The sequence below is a fragment of the Colias philodice genome, chromosome 22 (assembly GCF_061535455.1).
Source record: "Colias philodice isolate Cphi_HAF_F1 chromosome 22, ilColPhil1 Martin Lab GWU primary, whole genome shotgun sequence".
Taxonomy (NCBI): Eukaryota; Metazoa; Arthropoda; class Insecta; order Lepidoptera; family Pieridae; genus Colias; species Colias philodice.
The window spans coordinates 345689-363438 of record NC_143107.1 but is presented as its reverse complement, the minus strand read 5'-3'; the positions used below and the strand labels follow the sequence as shown (position 1 = coordinate 363438).

The window sequence follows — 17750 nt, the reverse complement described above, 5'->3', positions numbered from 1 at the left end:
GATAATAATCCGTTAAAATATTTAATTTTTAATATTTCATGTTAGTTTGAGATTTGATATTGGAAGTATTGTTACAGATATTGAAGCGTGATTCATTCCATGTGAGTCACGAATCTCGATTAAATAAGATAATACAAAGATAATGCTTCAATAAAATATGAAAAGTATATTTACCGTTTGACTTTGTTTATAATCCGATATTGCAGAATTTTAAAAATAACAAGACTCATCCGATCTGTGCCAAGATAGAAATGCAAGTATTAAATTCAGTAGCGGATAATAAAATAAGTAGATTATGTAAATTATTCCAGTAATTAGAACGCTTTTTGACTGTCGCGTCCATAATAAGGCTGTTTCGATTAAAAACATTCTGTTATCGGCTAATGTTCAATAAAATTGTAATTTCATTCAGTTAATAGTCGTTTTATTTGGAACTTCAAATTATTATAATGAAATAGATTATGGAATACATGAGATAGTAATAATTACATATTACTTTAAAGAAATTTTGTACGTTATTGACCTATTTAATTTTTAATAAAGGTCATCAGGTGTAGTTTACTTTAAAGGTTTCAAAAGAAGCATTTCGTTTATTGAAGTTTCAGACTAAGTTATAAGTATAATTTTATAGTCTGTGGTGTAGTCATTAAAGTGCCTAGGTTATTTTTTAATTTTTCAGAAACAATTTTTTTAATTTATATTTAAATTTACCAAACTGCATTGCAATTTGCAATCAAATTGTTAGAAAGTAAAATAGAAACACACCCAATTTAAACGGAGCGACACGGGTGGTTAGTTAGCTTTAAAATATAAAAGGCTATAAAAGGCTACAATTAAAATATAAAAAATAATCATCAAAATCGGCACAACAACAAAAATACGGTCGAATTGAGAATCTCCTCAAAATACAACCAGGGCGGAACCAGAGCGAACAGCTAGTAATAAATATAAAGATATTTATTATCATTATTTGTGGGGCTGATATGCAATATTTAAGAATCCTATTTTAATGAAGCACGTAGTCAGGTAAAAAGCAGCAAAAAGCCAACATCACGCGGTGTTCCCAGGCGGTCACCCATCCAAGTACTGACCGCGCCCGACGTTGCTTAACTTCGGTGATCGGACGAGAACCGGTGTATTCAACGTGGTATGGACGTTGGCGATAGCGGTATCGAATTTTTAAAACATTAATTATATTATGAAGGTTTGTTTTCGAGAATTAATTTTCAATTAAAATCATTAATTTTAGTACAGATTTTTACAACAATTCTTAGTACTTATATACAAAAAAAAAACAGTCACGGTGCTTAACGATACGTTTATCTTAATTATTGAACAAGTTTTCAGCCCGAAAGAAATAATTCACGAAATTTTCTGACCATCATCACTATCACTACATAGTATAAAACAAAGTCGCTTTCCCTGTCCCTATGTCCCTATGTCCCTTTGTACGCTTAAATCTTTGAAACTACGCAACGGATTTTGATGCGGTTTTTTTTAATAGATAGAGTGATTCAAGAGGAAGGTTTATATGTATAATAACATCCATTAAATAGTGGAGAAATACTGTTATTTTTGAGGTTTCTAATGTGATGTCGTAAAAAATTACATTTTTTCCGCTTAAATTGCAAACGCAGGCTGAACCCTACGAGTTTTATCAAAATAATGTACTAAGTATTATACACATTGAAAAGGTCTACAGAAAAGTCCGCGATGGTATATGTCTATCTCTTATGGATAACCCACAATAACTTTTTTTTGTCATTTACTTTTTACAACAAATAATGGCTAATTTTCGATGCGATTTTAACCAATACAGCATTAATCCTTAACCAATTAAATACCTTGAATACATTGTTCATTTAATATAGATCTATATGGCCCTTTACACCGTATGATTTAAGGGAATATTTTCGAAGATATTACAGATTTAAAAATTGCGGGACGTAGCGTTTGCAGCGCTACAGGCCGGCCGCCCGGCTATCTATTTTATACCCGTGCGAAGCCGGAGCGGGCCGCTATGTTTTTATATACAACGTTCACAGTTTTTCTGTAGTGTATTTAGTACTAGCTTTCCGCCCGCGGCTTCGCCCGCGTTTTCAAAGAAAAACCCGTTCCCGTGGGATTTCCGGGATAAAACCTATCCTATGTGTTAATCCAAGTTACCCTCTATATGTGTGCTTAATTTCATTGTAATCGGTTCCGTAGTATTTGCGTGAAAGAGTAACAAACATCCATACATACAAACTTTCACCTTTATAATAGTACTAGATTTCCGCCCGCGGCTTCGCCCGCGTTTTCAAAGGAAAACCCGCATAGTTCCCGTTCCCGTGGGATTTCCGGGATAAAATCTATCCTATGTGTTAATCCAAGTTACCCTCTATATGTGTGCTAAATTTCATTGTAATCGGTTCAGTAGTTTTTACGTGAAAGAGTAACAAACATCCATACATCCATACATCCATACATCCATACATCCATACATCCATACAAACTTTCGCCTTTATAATAGTATTAAGATTAAGATCAGCATTGCACCCGTGCGAAGCCGGGGCGGGTCGCTAGTATAAAAATAATTTGATGTCGATCAGTTTAATGCATATTTTGTTGTATAAAGTTATTTGTAAATTCGAACTGAGCCGTGTAGCAGTCGTGGCCGAGTGGTTAAGGCGTCTGACTCGAAATCAGATTCCCTCTGGGAGCGTAGGTTCGAATCCTACCGGCTGCGAAACTTTTTGTGTTATATTTGAAAATAAAAACCGATACAGAGGCAGGCAGCAGTACTTTTGTATCATTTTTGCAGTCAATTATGAATACTTCCAGCGTTCCAGTATTTCTTAATAGGTTTGCAGATATCATTTTTATAAGCGTTGTAAAATTAATCATTACTTACATGAATTTTGAAAATGTTACAAACGAAGTAGTGGACAGTGGTTCTTATGAATCTTATGTTTAACCTTAGGGTTTTGTTATAACTTATAAAGTTTTATGAGTCGACCCGTTTCATAATTTATTTTAATACACAAAGCATGTATTTGTTTATGAGTTGGATCGATTTTTAGGTTCTGGTTGTAGGTGTAGTTCTCAATATTGTCAATTGATAAAAACCACTACACTAACGGTAAGTGAATATTCAGTCTCAATTTACAAACTTGAAGACCAAGATAGTTCAATGAACCGAAAGAATGAAACTAGACAATTTATAGTCACTCATTTACTAATTACCTAACTAGGTAAGGACAAGTAGTGAAATGCTGATAAGACTAAGTTTGTTTATAAAAAAAAAAACAAAAAGGTTTTTCTCAGGGGACACCCGGGTTTGAACCGGGGACCTCTCGATCTGCAGTCGAATGCTCTACCACTGAGCTATATCCCCACTGACGACGAAAGTAAAAATAATGTTATTATTCATCTTATCACTATCGAATATCGATAAGTAAAAAAATTTTTCAAAAAATTTCTTGAATTGAATTTCTTAAATTGTTGATTGCTTATTAATATTTGTCTATAGCTGAATCTCTTTATCACTTAGTATTTTCTCGTAAATACTAAAAAAAATTTCGTAATAAACCTCTATAAAAAGAAAAAAGTTGTTTAAAAATTGAAAGAAAAAAGGCAAAAAAAAGAATACGCCCCCGGGTGGGCTCGAACCACCAACCTTTCGGTTAACAGCCGAACGCGCTAGCCGATTGCGCCACGGAGGCCATGGATGTCACAACAAAATTAAGGATGTGTTTCTTTTAGAATTAAAATGATACATTTACATACTATACAGGCCTATAATACGCACATCATGCGCACTTGATGCGCACTCTCACATCAATGTGATGATTGCAAGAAGAATGCTCGCAACTTGCATTCAAATTGTGTTGACGGAGCGACAACGTTGCAGACGCTCGTCATGCGGCGCGTGCGATCCTATAATATGTACATATTATCAACAATTACATAAGGGAACTATATTTTCTATCACCAAAATTTATATTTGTCATCAAGTTGTGTCACCTAATAAATAGATCTATCACCACGAAATATTTTCGTTCTCAGATAAACAAAAATTGTTCCCAGGTATGAATTATCAAATTAATGTTAATATATGTGTAAAATAAGAGATCGATAACCAATAAAATTATATTGCATTACATGAATATAAACTTCGTTCTTATAATAACAGTTTTGTTACTTAAATAATAGCTCTGTGCTAAGAATGGTAGATCTGTCACCAAATAAATCGATTATATCGATCCCTGACTGCGACTCCTTTTTATTTGATATTTTGTCACCAATACAGTAGTAACATTTTATTTCGTTCAGATATTAAATTAATAGTATTCGTTACCAATTTAATATATCAATTTATAATTTTAATGAAAAAATGATCAAAGGGGCGGAGACAAATTGGCGCGCTTTAAAAATTGACCAATGATGACCAAATGATTATTCAGTGGTTATCATTTTTAAGAATAAATATTGATTATTTTAACTTTAATTAAGTGTTTTATCTACTATTCTGCTAGCCATAAGCCAGCTATTTTAAACCAGCGCTGATTGTTCAGTGGTAATTATTTTAAACAATAAATATTGATTATTTTGACTTTAATTGTTTATATTTAATTTTGAATATAATTTATACTACCAGTGGAAATTTAGAACCTTGGGAGTCTAGTTAAGTAGCAGAATCTTTTGGTTGAAACGATGATGACAAGTGACAACCCTAATTTTTTATTTGAACTTAATGCAATTTTCTAGTAACATAATATGTATGATTTATTGGTGATCTCTTTAAATTAGTTTGCTTAAATACTTATTAGGACACACCTATTATAATACATACAAATACATTTATTTGGTACTAGACCTTATATCTCAGGATTTTAGGTGATTTATTGTGGAACTGATTTTGCATTGTTTGGTGACTACATTTTGGTGACAGATCTACTATTTTGAGGACAAACCCTATTATTTAAGAAACACAAAACTAATTAAATTGGTGATAGCTTAAATGATACCCATTACATAATATCACAGAATAATAACTAGTCGCTAGCTAGTAGCTAATAAATTAATAATATTATGTCTCTATTATGTAAGTTGAAGGTACTCGACCGACTCAAGTCTCAAAATGCTATTTGAAAGAAAACTGATACATTGTGACTTTTATAGCGTGAATACATGGGTCGGGGGTCCACACAGGTCTGCTCCGTTATGTAATTTTATCTATAGTTATTATATTTATGTAGCAGAATCGCGACTGTTTTAATCATTTTAGCAGTTATAATACATGGATTAATCATTTTGGAGGCTCGACCGCGTGGCGCGTATATTATAATGTTGCTGACAAACGTGTAACCTTAGCGTGTAACTTGTAAGTTGTAAGGTAACCTTAGCGTGTAACTGGTATATTGTGTTTACTGTTTATATTTTAAAATAATTAATTTATACCTGGTTAATGGAATAATGGTTTCTATTTTTTTTTTAATTCTATTGATAATATGTAGTTTTTTATGTTTGTAAAATTCAACAACACCAACAACTCCCGTATGGTCTAGTGGCTAGGATACCTGGCTTTCACCCAGGAGGCTCGGGTTCGATTCCCGGTACGGGAAAATCCTTTTTGATTTTTTTTTTGCGCAATGTGATTACGATAATATGATAACAATAAAATTTTATAGGGACAGTGTTCAACAAGGGTTTGACGCATTTGGTGCACTTCTCAACTTGTACACCATGCTCAAAAGGTGAACTTAGCAACTGGTGCACTTCTCAAATATTAAAAATTTTTAATGGTTTAACATACCAATAAAATGTACTTACGAGAAAAAAATGCAATATAACTTCTGGGAAAAAAAAGTCAAAAAGTTTTGTCAGAAGTGGGATTCGAACCCACGCCCTCAGAGAGGACCAGAACAGCTCAGACCTGCTCAGCAGGTAAGGTTTCCCTTGAGTCTGGCGCCTTAGACCGCTCGGCCATCCTGACAGATACGAGACATGTCGAAATTATCGATTAGATTCACAGGTATATACAATAACCTTATAAATAATAAAAAGCACTTATCTATAATGATAGTTTAAATTCTGTTCTTTCTTTAATCAATTTAAAATATATAAATTTGATTATAAACGTGCATTTAAAACACAAAACATTTTCATATTACTAATTAAATTTTAAAAACAGCGCCATCTTCCGTTTCATTTCTACACTATTACCGAAAATGTATGTATACTGATTTTGACAATTACCGGTAGATGTCATTGCCCAGTGGTTATCGTTGCAAAATTTGAATTTAGAACTTATTAAGAGCGCATATTCTATTTAACGCAAGTCAAAAACTCCGCGATCTATTACGATAGATCGCGGCTTGCGCTATCCTTTTACTATGAACAGCATAGGTCCGCAGGAGAGCGCCGAGCAACATGTCCTCTCTCTGGAAAGGCTCGCTGCCGACTGATTTTAATCGGGTCGCGCGCAGTGTTTTATAGTACTTTAAAAAAATTTGTAGAAAAATAATAGAGGTACCTTAGTTGATTTTTTAAATTTTATCTTATAAGTAAGACATTCTTTTATTGCAATATGTATAAATTATATTCAATAAAGTCAAATATCTTGGTGAAAATAATCATTTTGTCGACTATAATTTCTAAAAAATTCACATTGTTCGGATTTTAATTTCGTAAGTTAGGAGTCCAAAATAAAAAAATCTTTTAACTAACTATTTTAATAAGGATTTTTGCAGTTAGTTAAAAATAATTGTGTGTTAGATCTGTCAGCAATTTCAGATATTTTTAGCTTCGAAATTGACACTAAAAGTGAAATCAAGTAATCATCGGCTCAGTTATCTTGATGGTATTCAGAAATACTGTATTAATTGAAAAAAACTCTTAACTAACTACATAGACAATAAAATTTCCTAAAATTATTAGTAATTCATATGTTTGTAAGATAAGTGGTTGATGGACAATCTGGTTTGAAAAATCACATATTTGAGCCAAACAGCGCACGGACCGCGTAAACCCTCTTAATTTTACCATATTTTACTTACTAACAATTTTTCATATTTCATAATTTTACTAGTAAATGGCTAAGTAGTTGTAAGCAATTGTAAAAAAAAAATCACAAAATGCATCAAACGCGGTTTTTAGCAATAGGTAAGTTAAATAAAACCAACACGTAGTATTTCACAAGTATTTTAATGATGAATGAAAACTTTAAAAGAAAATATGCTGAAAGCAATCTTGCACAAACAAGTTAGTATGAACACAGAATAGTTGAATGAAAAATAGGAATAAGATCAACCTTAATAAGAAACAGTACTTAGTACTTACCACTCGTACGTGCAGATATACCATATTCCTACGTTTAAAACATTGCGATATTAATGGAAATTTCTGCACTCACTTAAAACTTACAAACTGTATCAACATACAAACAAAGAACTGTTTTTCTCATACAGTAATTACAATTAACTTAACGTTATCGAAGTCCGCAACAAACTTTTCGCGGTGATTTTTGTCATTTCAACATTTTCATTTTGACACTAACAAAAAGCAACAGATAAATAATGCGTTTGACAGTTCTCATATAACTAGACATATGCTAGACATATTTTCATTACAGAGAAACGATTTTTGGAAAAAAAGTTAATACCGATGAAAAACTTTATTATTGATATACTTATATTATATCATATTAACTTATTGATTTTATGGATAATCTCTCAATGTATGAAATATTTGAATGAATTGAAATACTTGTTACAATCCCCGTTTTCCAATTACAAAGCATAATGCGACTCAGTGCCGCACAACGCCGAATTATGCTGATGCTTAATTGGAACATGAAACGCACCAGCAGGTTTTAGTTCAGTGTTGAAAAAAAAATATTCATAGAGTTAGCAATAACCTCATTAATGTGTAAATAAATATTTACGGTTATTTTAAGTAATTCTGGATTTTGATTATTTCATTAACATTTTTTTCAATGTTTGTACCTTCATCCATACTTATATTTATTTTTTTAACACAATTTGAATTAACTTTGATTATTTCGAAAAAACTACAATGAAACGAAAGCTTTAAATTTTTTTCCAACAATTAATAATTACTAACGATAAATCGATTGCACGCATCAATTCACGCGCATTACTTTTTCTAGTGCTCGATTGTGCGATGCGTTGCTGTAGTTGGAACATTCAACGTTAAGCATTATGCCGCATAATGCGCTCTAGTGCTGTAATTGGAAAACGGGGTATACCTACGTACTTGTCAGCCTGTCAGATGTTTATTTGAAATATTAGTTGACAATTGACATTGACGTAAGTTTGTATACATTTTTGAATTCATAGCAGTGTTTGTACATTTAAGGTTAACATTTTTCAAAATAAATTTATTTATTCATAAAATAAAGACCCCAGAAATGGACGTCGAAGCGAAAATTAAGGAAGATATGAGGGCACTCGGTTGCACCAATGAAGAAAAAATATCGTTGGCGTATCATTTGTATATTTATTTAGTTGATGAACGTCTCATGTACGATACCGAATATTGTTACAATAAAGATATAGATACTCTGTATATCGTGGCCAGACCAAATAAATTGCATAAAATAAACATATATGTGCCCATTCCGTGTTCATTTGACTTGAGTTTTACTTATATAGGGATGTTACAAGAAAATTTGTGTACTGTAGAGACTGGCCCTGCTATCAACTTAGCATTTATTGAAGAAGACATTACCGTCAACATTTACACAATAACAAAGCGACTAGAATCTCGTCAGAGTGAAGAAAAGACAGCTCAGTTGAGAATGAAGGAAGACAAACGGACATTTATTAATAGTGAACTCAAAAAGAACAGGGAAAATATATTAAAAGATGCTTTGGATGGAGGTGTGGTAGATGATGATGATTGTCAAATAATAGACTGAAAGTTAAATGTGTAACATAGTGTATGTATTGACAAAAGGCTGAACCTAATATGGATACCTCACGAGAATGGTGTGAAAGATGAAACTTTTTATTACCTACAGTGTATGTTCTGTTTTTTTCATTCTTTAAATTTTAATTTTAATATATTCCTTGTGAAGTAATAGCTAGTAAGTAAAACCATTAGCTTTAAAATATAAATTGCATGTTTCGATGACCCATATATTATGATGTTTGGCACCCCGGGATGATTGGCAAGTTATTTTAATAATTTATTATCTATAATTTATTGTTGTATTCCATTTTTATACATGTAGGGTGAGAAATAAAATATGTTTTTTAATTTTTTTATATTATTTTTATTGTAAAAATATACAATGATGGTACACAACCACTAGAGTGGTCATTACATAAAACCTTTGGGTGGGGTAAGAAACTATTTCACTGAATACCCTTAGTCAGAGTAAATACATTAAATAAATAGATATAATATAGCTTAGCATTAGTTGATTACACAATACTTTCAGTCAAATACTATAGTACAAAAATATAAAATCTTAAGATAATTGAGTTAATTATATTACATTGAAATATACTCCACTAACCTTTATTTATTGTTATGGGGCAACCCTAACTAAAAATTACATTTATGAAATAATTATGTGCTTTCTGTAAACTGGCATGTAACATCTCTACAAACTTACAATAAAAGCATAATCATATACTTAGGGTTGTCAACAATAGTTTAATTTAAATTTAATAAAAATGTTTTAGAAATATTAGTTTTCTTTAAACATTATATTCATATAAAAAATTGGTAAACTTTAACCATACTTTTAAGACTGTTAGCGCAAAGAGCCTCAATCTATCAACATTAATTGACTCTAATAGCCATATTTAGGGTCAGAATAAAAATGAAATCAAGTAAAGAGCTAGACAGCTATTTACAGGATTTCATTAAAATATAAATAAGTTTTATAACATAGTCTATACACCAAGTGTCCTCTCACATTTTCACTATTCCCGTAACACTAAGTTTGAACTCAATAGCACTTTTTATAATAATAAGTCCTTCTTTGTTTTAATGCATTTACCTCTAAAGCAAATTTCAGTTTCATGGGATACCTCTGTAGACATGGATGTGCTTATTACATTTGAAGGATCCATAAAACTAGATGCTGATGTACTTTCGACAGCCTGCGATTTTTCTGTTGCGTCATTGCCAATATTTTTCTGATCTTCAGTAATAGCTGAATTTTCTGTTACAGTATCGGCTGTTATTTCTTCAGGTATGTAACTGTCGGTTGTTCCTTTTGTTGTCTCCGATTCAAATGCACTTTCAGATGCTTTGGTGGACTCTTCCCTGGTTTCATTTTTGACTGGTAGAGGTTCCTCGCTCGACTGCATTCCAAAAAGATATTCCATGAAGCTAAAACCGTCTGATCTGTCTATAGTTGGCTGTGTAGGTTCCGAATAGAAAGATGCATCTTCTAATGTTGGATCTGGGGATCCTGTACCCCAGTCCATATCTCCAGGACTGATATCAGCTATTGTTTCCTTCATGGCAGGTTCAGTATTTGCTTCAACTTTTTGAGTTATAGCGTCGTACTGGCGTGTTGCGTTTATTTTAGGTATATCAATATCGGCTGATAAATCAAAGGCACTGTCATCAGTTTCAAAGAAATCCTTTATAAATTGGAAACTTGGCTTGTATGTGGTTACTTTCATTTTCTTCTTGTTACTTTCAATCGATTTATCAGAGGATATTTTTGATATGCTTTGTCCAAGTGTATTTACTGTATTAGGGTAGTACTGTGATTCTGCAACCTCGAAAGACTCCGTTATTGGACGAACTTTAACTTTTTTCCAGAAGCCACGTCGACGGTTCTTGCGATTGGTGGTATCCTCCTGAAAAATAACACATACAATTTACATATTTGTTGTTTAAAATATTTTGAGAAAATTATATGAACAGAAATTAAGTGAATTGGAATAGTTTAAAATAATATTTTGTATTTATTTCACGAATTTTAAAATTTAAAATTTTGTAAACCTCTCTATACGTATTATTTTTCTTATATTTATCAGATCGATGTTAGTGACAAGTTATGTAACTACATATTTCATTTATTACCTCATCATCTTCCTGAGCTTGTTCGTCCGTCGCTGGCACCGCTGTAGTCGTGTCTTCTTGTACAGGTGTAGTAGTTTTAGATGAATAATTTTCTCCAGACGTTATTATTTTCTCCGGCGGTATTTCTCCAATTTCACCACCCTTGTGTTTCATTACTTTGTTTGTATATTCATCTTCATCTTGTTCTTCCAAGCTTTTCATTACTTCCTCTAACATAGTTTCAAATGTAGACGCTGCTTCATTTGATTCTGTTTTACCTACTTTACTTTGTTCGACATAAGCTTCAAGCGTGGAAGGAATATCTGCGATTTTCTTATTGACTCTATTGTTGGTATTTGTCGCAGGTGTAACAGATATTAAAATATCATCATATTCGTTTCTTGCAGTTATAATATCTAATTCTTCGTCTTTTGATTTTGTTTCAGAAGGTTTATTTTCTTCAAGTAGATCGTTAGGATTATACGGTTTAAACGAATCTTTAGAGATTTTTGGGGACCAACGGTCGGAGTCTAGAGCAGCATATTTCGGCCTATTTATTGAATAATTGGGTTCTTGATCCTCAGTAACAGCTTCTTCAGATTCAGGTTTTTTGTTGTAGCGTTCAGAAAGTTTTGTTCTGTGATTAAATCTGTTGTACGGCGGACTTCTTGTAGTAGTAGATGACGAATCGTCTGTTTGTACTTCCGGTTTCTCAGTAGGCTTTTCAGTTGGTCTTCGCCCTCGGTACCTGTTTTTAACGTCATACGTTTTCCTAGCTGATGCTTCTGTCGTGGTAGTATAAACTGGTCTTCTTCGTCGAAATTGTCCACGTTTATTTGTTGTTTCTGCTGATGACGCTGTTGCCGGTGGTTCTGTCGTTGATTCTGGTTTATAAACAGGATGTCTGTGGTCGTCATATTGTGTTCGACTGTTGACAGCTTTTGTTTTTAGATCAGCTTCAATTTCTTCAATACGCATTGTTGTTCGCCGTCTATCAAACGCTGGCCGGTATGTAATAGGTTGAGATAACTTTTTCCTCTCAGTTTTTCTTGTGGATTCTGTAGATGAAGATTGTTGGTACTGTCTCACTAATCCTGGTCGTACTCTAACTCTATTGTATGAAGGTGTCGTTTCTACAACTTGTTCTTCTTGATTTTGATCCTCTGTTACGTTGTGGTTGGTAATTTTTGTTTCTTGATCTTCAGATATTTCCTGCTTTTCTGTTGCATACTCATTATTAGCCGAATAATTGGGTATATTTTGTTCTGTAACTGGGCTAACTGGACTTGTTTGATATATTTCATCTCCATTTTCTTGTCTTTCTTCTCCAGAGTGTTGTTCTTTAATTTCTTCGTAAGCTGATGGTCCTACGCTACTTTTTGTTTGGTAAACATATTCATCATTTCGACCACTATTTCCTTGCTGTCCATATTGATTTTCTGATTCTGAAGAAACGGCTTTAGATGCATATACGTCTCCAGCTAATTCAGCATTAATGCTCTCCGTGATGGATGGTTTATCGTTAGTGTAGGCATTTTCAGTATCAAATGATTTCGATTCGTCTACAGTGTTAGTGACATGAAGTTTTGCTGTTGATTCGGTTATAGCATCAATATCAACAGTGCTTGCACGTTCCATTAGTGTCACAGGGTAGTTCTGATGTAAAACATCCCTTTGATATGCTAAATCTTGTTCTTTTTGTTTGGAACGCTTTGTTTCCGTAATCTCATCGTATCGTGGCTTGTATTGAACACGACCTCTAGTCCTTTGCGGTCTTGTTGTGCTTTCTATACTTTCAGAATATTCCTTATCAGTCTTTTCAGTGGTTATTCTGTTGGGTTCATATTTTGGTCTATTTGTTGGTGGCTTTCTTTCTCTATAAGGTCTTCGTGTTTGTGTAGCGCGTGTGGTGTATTCATTTGTATCTGTTCTAGCAGTGGTGTATCGGGGACGACCTCTCGTCCTTAAAGGTGTACGCCGAGTAGTTGAAGTTGTTGTAGTTGTAGTACTAGCCTCTGTGGGTTGTACTTCTTCATAACTATAGTTAACTTCGTGTTGATTATATTGTTGGGGTACCTCAGCTGGTTGTTTTTCATATACTGTCGGTTCTGGTACATAGCTTACAGTCTCTGTATTTGAGTCCTCTTTAGGAGGTTCAGTTTCAACAATTTCTTTGTTTGGTGCAAACGAATTAATTCTAGTTATTTCCAATTCGTTTTGTGTAGGTAATTCTTCTGTTACTGGCTGTTTATATTCTGTGCGTGGTGTTGGTTCATTCCTTATTTTTGGGTATTCCTTTGTCTGGTAAGCCGGCCGCCTTGAGGATTGACTTTCAGATTCATAATGGATTTCAGGAGAGTAGTTTTGTACATAAGATTGTGAGTATCGTTGTCTTGAACTTTGTGTGACGGTTGTGCTCGGCGCTGTTGTAGCTTCCGTCTGCGCAACAGTGGCAGCTGGTGTAGTAGACGATGACGTACCCGGAGTTGCATGAGTTTCTTTATATTCATCGAAAAAGTTTTGGTAATCGACTGGAGTATTGAAATGGAATGCATGATTAATAGAAAATGGATTATGGGTTTCCAAAAGATGGCTGGGGTGTGTAGACGAAGGTTTCGTTGTCGTTGTAACAGTAGTTCTTGGCGTAGTTGTAGTTTCTACTTGTTGAGGAACAGTATAAGATTTGCCGCGCTGAGGTTGGTTATGGTTCACCTGTTCAGGGAAGTTAACGTATTGAGATGGAGTATACTGATCACCAAAGTTACTTAAAAAGTAGGATCCTGGTTTAGGAGGACTCTTCACTGTGGAAGCTTGTTTGAGCGGTGATAACGTGCTTACTGATTGCTGTTCGATAGAGTAATAGTTATTTTGGTAGTTTGGTGAACTGCTTGGTTTTGGAGCAACAGTACTGTAATAACTTATTTGAGGTTTTTGCGTAACAACGTTTTGTTGATACTGGGGTCGGTTATATACTTGTGGTCTTATGTATGGGTTTCCATACGTTTCAGGAATAGGTTGCGGTGAAGGTGTGTTGGAAGATTCCTTTATTTGTGAATTGATCACTACTGACCCAACGTGTGGAGAAGGGAATGGAATCTTAGCAAATCCTTGCGGAGTGTTGTAGCTTAGAGGAGCCACGAAGAATGGCAGTTGACGAAGTTTCTTATCCACGTTATCGATATTTGATAGATATGGCAATTCGAATTTGACATAATTATCTGGAGGTGTTAAGTTCGAAGGCCCTATAAAGACTTTTGGAGCATTAAGAGGATTTACAGAGTCTAAAACTGGTACAGAGTCGGCATTTTTCAATGAATTCAACACGTCTCCAACTTTCACAGTACTTTCTTTTGATTCTGGTGATAAAAATATAGCCAGAGGTGGTTGATGCGGTTTCAGTTTTTTTGGCCTTGGTGTTGTAGGTGGAGCAGTCGGAAACGGCGATGATAATGTTGAAAACTTTGAGTTTTGATCAAATCCAATAAGTTGCCTATTAAAGTCATTTAATGCTTCTTGCGAGTTGAATGTTTCCAAAGGTTTCGTTAGCGGCCTCTGATATTCCGGAGCGAGATTTTGTTTCAGTGGGTTAACCCTCAAGTTTTGATTATACGGGTCTGTATTTAGAATTTGTGCCGATGTAAGTGGACTCCTGAAGTTAAACTGTCCTCTATTCAACGATTCTATTGGCACGTAGAGTAGCTGAACCTCTTCTCTTTCGGCTTTAGATTTGCCTTGAGATACGGCTTCCTTTGATTTATCATAGTTATCGAATTTAACCTTTTGTAAAGTCGGCGCTTTCTTAGGCATACCGAAATCGGAATTATTAACAATTCTGTATCCATCAACAAATTTTGGAGCTTCAGGTTTGATCTTTGGTGTTGGATTTATAAATTGTGGTCTCATTTGGGGTGGAAGTGGTTGAGGTTTCAGAAAACCATCATATTTGCCAGCACTAGATACCGTCGGCCTCGATTTCATTTGCGGAATGGTATCAAAATTGAACTGAGGAGAAACAAAGCCTTGACTGAATGGAGAATTAGGTTGCGCCAATCCAAACTTAAGCCCTTGTCCAAAACCTTGGTCTGTGAGATAATTCTGCGGTGCTGACGGTACAGCTTGAAGGTATAGCTGTCTATTAGTTTGTGCATTAAAGAGAGGTTTTGGAGGGAAGTCATCTTGAGAGAATCCAGTTGGTTTTCCAAATCCAGGGAAGGGTTCCGATAGAATCCTTGGCTCTGCGATCGATTGACGTCTAATTTGGATCGGTTCTCTCTCCGGCGGACCAGGTAATGGCACCCAGTCGCTTATGTCTGATGTATAAGAGCTAAGTTGCCGTGACCATCTTGATTTTTCATTTCCTGCTGCCGCGAACGCCAGAAACAAAATACAGGCGAGCACTTTATACGCCATCTGAAAAGAGAGAAATATAGTTAATATTAACATGTTTAGTAACTCAATTAACTATTGGTTTCCTATAAATATTAAATTAAGGAAAGTTAAACCTTAAAACTATAATTTGTCCGGTTTAAAATACTTTAAACATAACAACTTTAAATACTTTCAAATTTTTATCAAAATTTCAATGGTGCATCGCAAGACGAATGTACCATGAAAAAAACAACCACAAGATTAGCAGTACATTTAATCGCATGTGAAACACGCATTTACGTAATCCTAATTCCCATAACAAATGCCCTAAAGTATGACCAGAATTAATGAGAACAATTAAAACTATGATGCAAGGATGCGTTAATACATGTTAAGCGAACAAGGGTATACGTGGTCCTTGTTATATACGTGACTACTGACTAAATTGGTGTTGGATTGTTGGTCAATCGACCATGGTAATAAAAGAATGATGTATGTGCATGTAATTTCAAGTTATGGTTACTTTTTGTGTTCACAAGCTTAAGGTTTTAAAATTTGCATTAATTATGAATTGCACAAACAGTTGGTTGTAACTTGTAGGTTCAAGAGGAATAAAATGAAAGACACATCATCATCATGGAATAAAACTATTACTTATGGTTCATATTTTGATAAAAGAAATATCAGATAATATAATTTATCGTCTTATAATTTACCTATCTTTTAAAAAAGTCTAGACAAGATGCAAATTTCGATATTACTGGCTCGTAAGAACAAGATTCTTAATAATCACAGTTAATATTATACCTGTTAGATATTACATGGATATTACTAACTACGGGCATCCGCATTTCATTTTGGCGGTAACACATAATTACTATAACATAAGCACTATATTCAGCACAGATTGGTGCGCTTTATCCGGCGCGGGAAAGTGCGTAATGATGGAGAAAATGGCGGGAAAAGTTGAGCTTCGGTGTTGCTATTTGCGTGCTCGATTTCAGATGACAGTTGTTTTTTTAAGTTTTTATTCTATCTGTTGACCGTTCCGATCTGTATTTTTATTTATTTATTTAAATAAAAATAGATGTAATACTTGGATTCGATATTAAGAGTGAATGCTAAATATATGTATAACGACGAATAATGTAATTTTTGACCACTTTCTATTTAAAAAATAAAACATGCAAAATTTTACGAGCCTTTGAGAAAGTAAGACTGCTCTTTCAAAATTAATGTTATGCATAAAATATTACTTTTAGAAATTTAGTTTTTTAATTATAAGTTCATGTAATGCAAAGTACTAATAATTTTGAACAGCTGTACACCGTACACGCAAGTAAATTGTTTTTAAACGAAAGATTCTTATTATAACTGAAAAGAAAACACATTAAATTCTTGTAATACCACCGGTATGCGGATATAACGCTCTCACGGAATTTTCAGTAACATATAACTCAGCAGTGCGTGAAACAACGTAAATATACGCATTATTAGAGGTTTTTTAGAGTATATTTCTTATGAATTTAAAGGGGTAAGTACGCAAAAAGAATTTTCACTCATTATAGTTTACATAACTTCTAATGTTCAAATATTGTTCAAATAAGTAAATGATAATTAAATTCATCCATTGGCAATACTCCACAAATTATGTTAAAATACTAGTTTTAAATTAAAAATTTGCAATGGCAATATCAGTTTTTGCCGCCAAATGTAGTCAAATGTGTTCCAATTTTTTTGTCGGCTTCGCACATGTCTAAAACGGGCAAAGAGGATTTACTATTTGGTTTTATAATTAATTTATTACATTTTTGGGTAAATGCAAACCTTACAACTTATCGAATCAAGGTAAATAACAGGATATTACCTAAATTTGTGTTTATTTAGTTGTCGAGTCATCCAGTGTCAAGCCTTTTTGGAAAACTGGGTTAATTTGTTGAATTTACCCTTGAGGCTTCTATTGGCCGGAAATATACTTAATAGTTAATATTATACAAAATATATAGGTAGCTTTGAAGTGATAGGATAATTTTATTGCCAGCGCGTGTTTAATCGTTTTATGTTTCCGTTACCTGAATCTAGATATTTCTTACGAACATAGTAATTTAGTAATAGTGTTTCACGTCTAATATATGTACATAACATATGCATATATTTCGTATTTACTGGTTAGAACGAAAATTGAATTAGGTAGGTACTTATTCAATTTTTTTAATTGCGCATTTTTAATCGTAAATTACATATGAAAAAGATAATATTTAGCGCAGTAGTAGACCGCGTTTACATCTGTAAACTGCTATGTCTACTTGGTCACTTCTTTAGAACGACATAGTTCTTGCAAAAGGAAA

The 17750-nt window shown here is 33.6% G+C and overlaps 2 protein-coding genes and 6 non-coding genes across 9 annotated transcripts in view; 3 read left to right on the top strand and 5 right to left on the bottom strand.

Moving 5' to 3' along the window:
- Positions 1 to 1042: 1042 nt before the first annotated feature.
- Positions 1043 to 1161, bottom strand: LOC149478217 (5S ribosomal RNA). Its single transcript, XR_016317466.1, has one exon. It is a non-coding gene; the product is annotated as a 5S ribosomal RNA (ribosomal RNA).
- Positions 1162 to 2646: 1485 nt separating this feature from the next.
- On the top strand, positions 2647 to 2728 carry TRNAS-CGA (transfer RNA serine (anticodon CGA)). Its single transcript has one exon. It is a non-coding gene; the product is annotated as a tRNA-Ser (tRNA).
- Positions 2729 to 3304: 576 nt separating this feature from the next.
- On the bottom strand, positions 3305 to 3376 carry TRNAC-GCA (transfer RNA cysteine (anticodon GCA)). Its single transcript has one exon. It is a non-coding gene; the product is annotated as a tRNA-Cys (tRNA).
- A 254-nt stretch (positions 3377 to 3630) lies between these two features.
- On the bottom strand, positions 3631 to 3704 carry TRNAN-GUU (transfer RNA asparagine (anticodon GUU)). The gene has a single exon. It is a non-coding gene; the product is annotated as a tRNA-Asn (tRNA).
- A 1830-nt stretch (positions 3705 to 5534) lies between these two features.
- TRNAE-UUC (transfer RNA glutamic acid (anticodon UUC)) lies at positions 5535 to 5606 on the top strand. The gene has a single exon. It is a non-coding gene; the product is annotated as a tRNA-Glu (tRNA).
- A 256-nt stretch (positions 5607 to 5862) lies between these two features.
- TRNAL-CAA (transfer RNA leucine (anticodon CAA)) lies at positions 5863 to 5977 on the bottom strand. Its single transcript has 2 exons — positions 5940 to 5977; positions 5863 to 5907 (listed from the first exon to the last, which is right to left on the bottom strand). It is a non-coding gene; the product is annotated as a tRNA-Leu (tRNA).
- A 2308-nt stretch (positions 5978 to 8285) lies between these two features.
- On the top strand, positions 8286 to 9193 carry LOC149478211 (uncharacterized). Its single transcript, XM_089709255.1, has one exon. The coding sequence runs from the start codon at positions 8414 to 8416 to the stop codon at positions 8921 to 8923; it is 510 nt and encodes a 169-aa protein (XP_089565381.1). The 5' UTR covers positions 8286 to 8413; the 3' UTR covers positions 8924 to 9193.
- Positions 9194 to 9256: 63 nt separating this feature from the next.
- Positions 9257 to 17750, bottom strand: part of LOC149478208 (uncharacterized) — a 30735-nt gene continuing 22241 nt past the window's right edge. The window contains exons 2-3 of one of the 2 annotated variants that reach the window (XM_089709464.1): positions 11056 to 15444; positions 9257 to 10829 (exon numbers count right to left, since the gene is read on the bottom strand). In XM_089709464.1, coding sequence (XP_089565590.1) covers positions 9978 to 10829; positions 11056 to 15444 — 5241 coding nt within the window. In that variant the 3' untranslated portion in view covers positions 9257 to 9977. The remainder of the gene's footprint in view (positions 10830 to 11055; positions 15445 to 17750) is intronic. The other variant, XM_089709465.1, reaches the window with a different exon arrangement.

Bases quoted from the DNA above. Each gene is read 5' to 3' on its own strand.
- LOC149478211 (XM_089709255.1), top strand. From the start codon at position 8,414: ATGGACGTCGAAGCGAAAATTAAGGAAGATATGAGGGCACTCGGTTGC.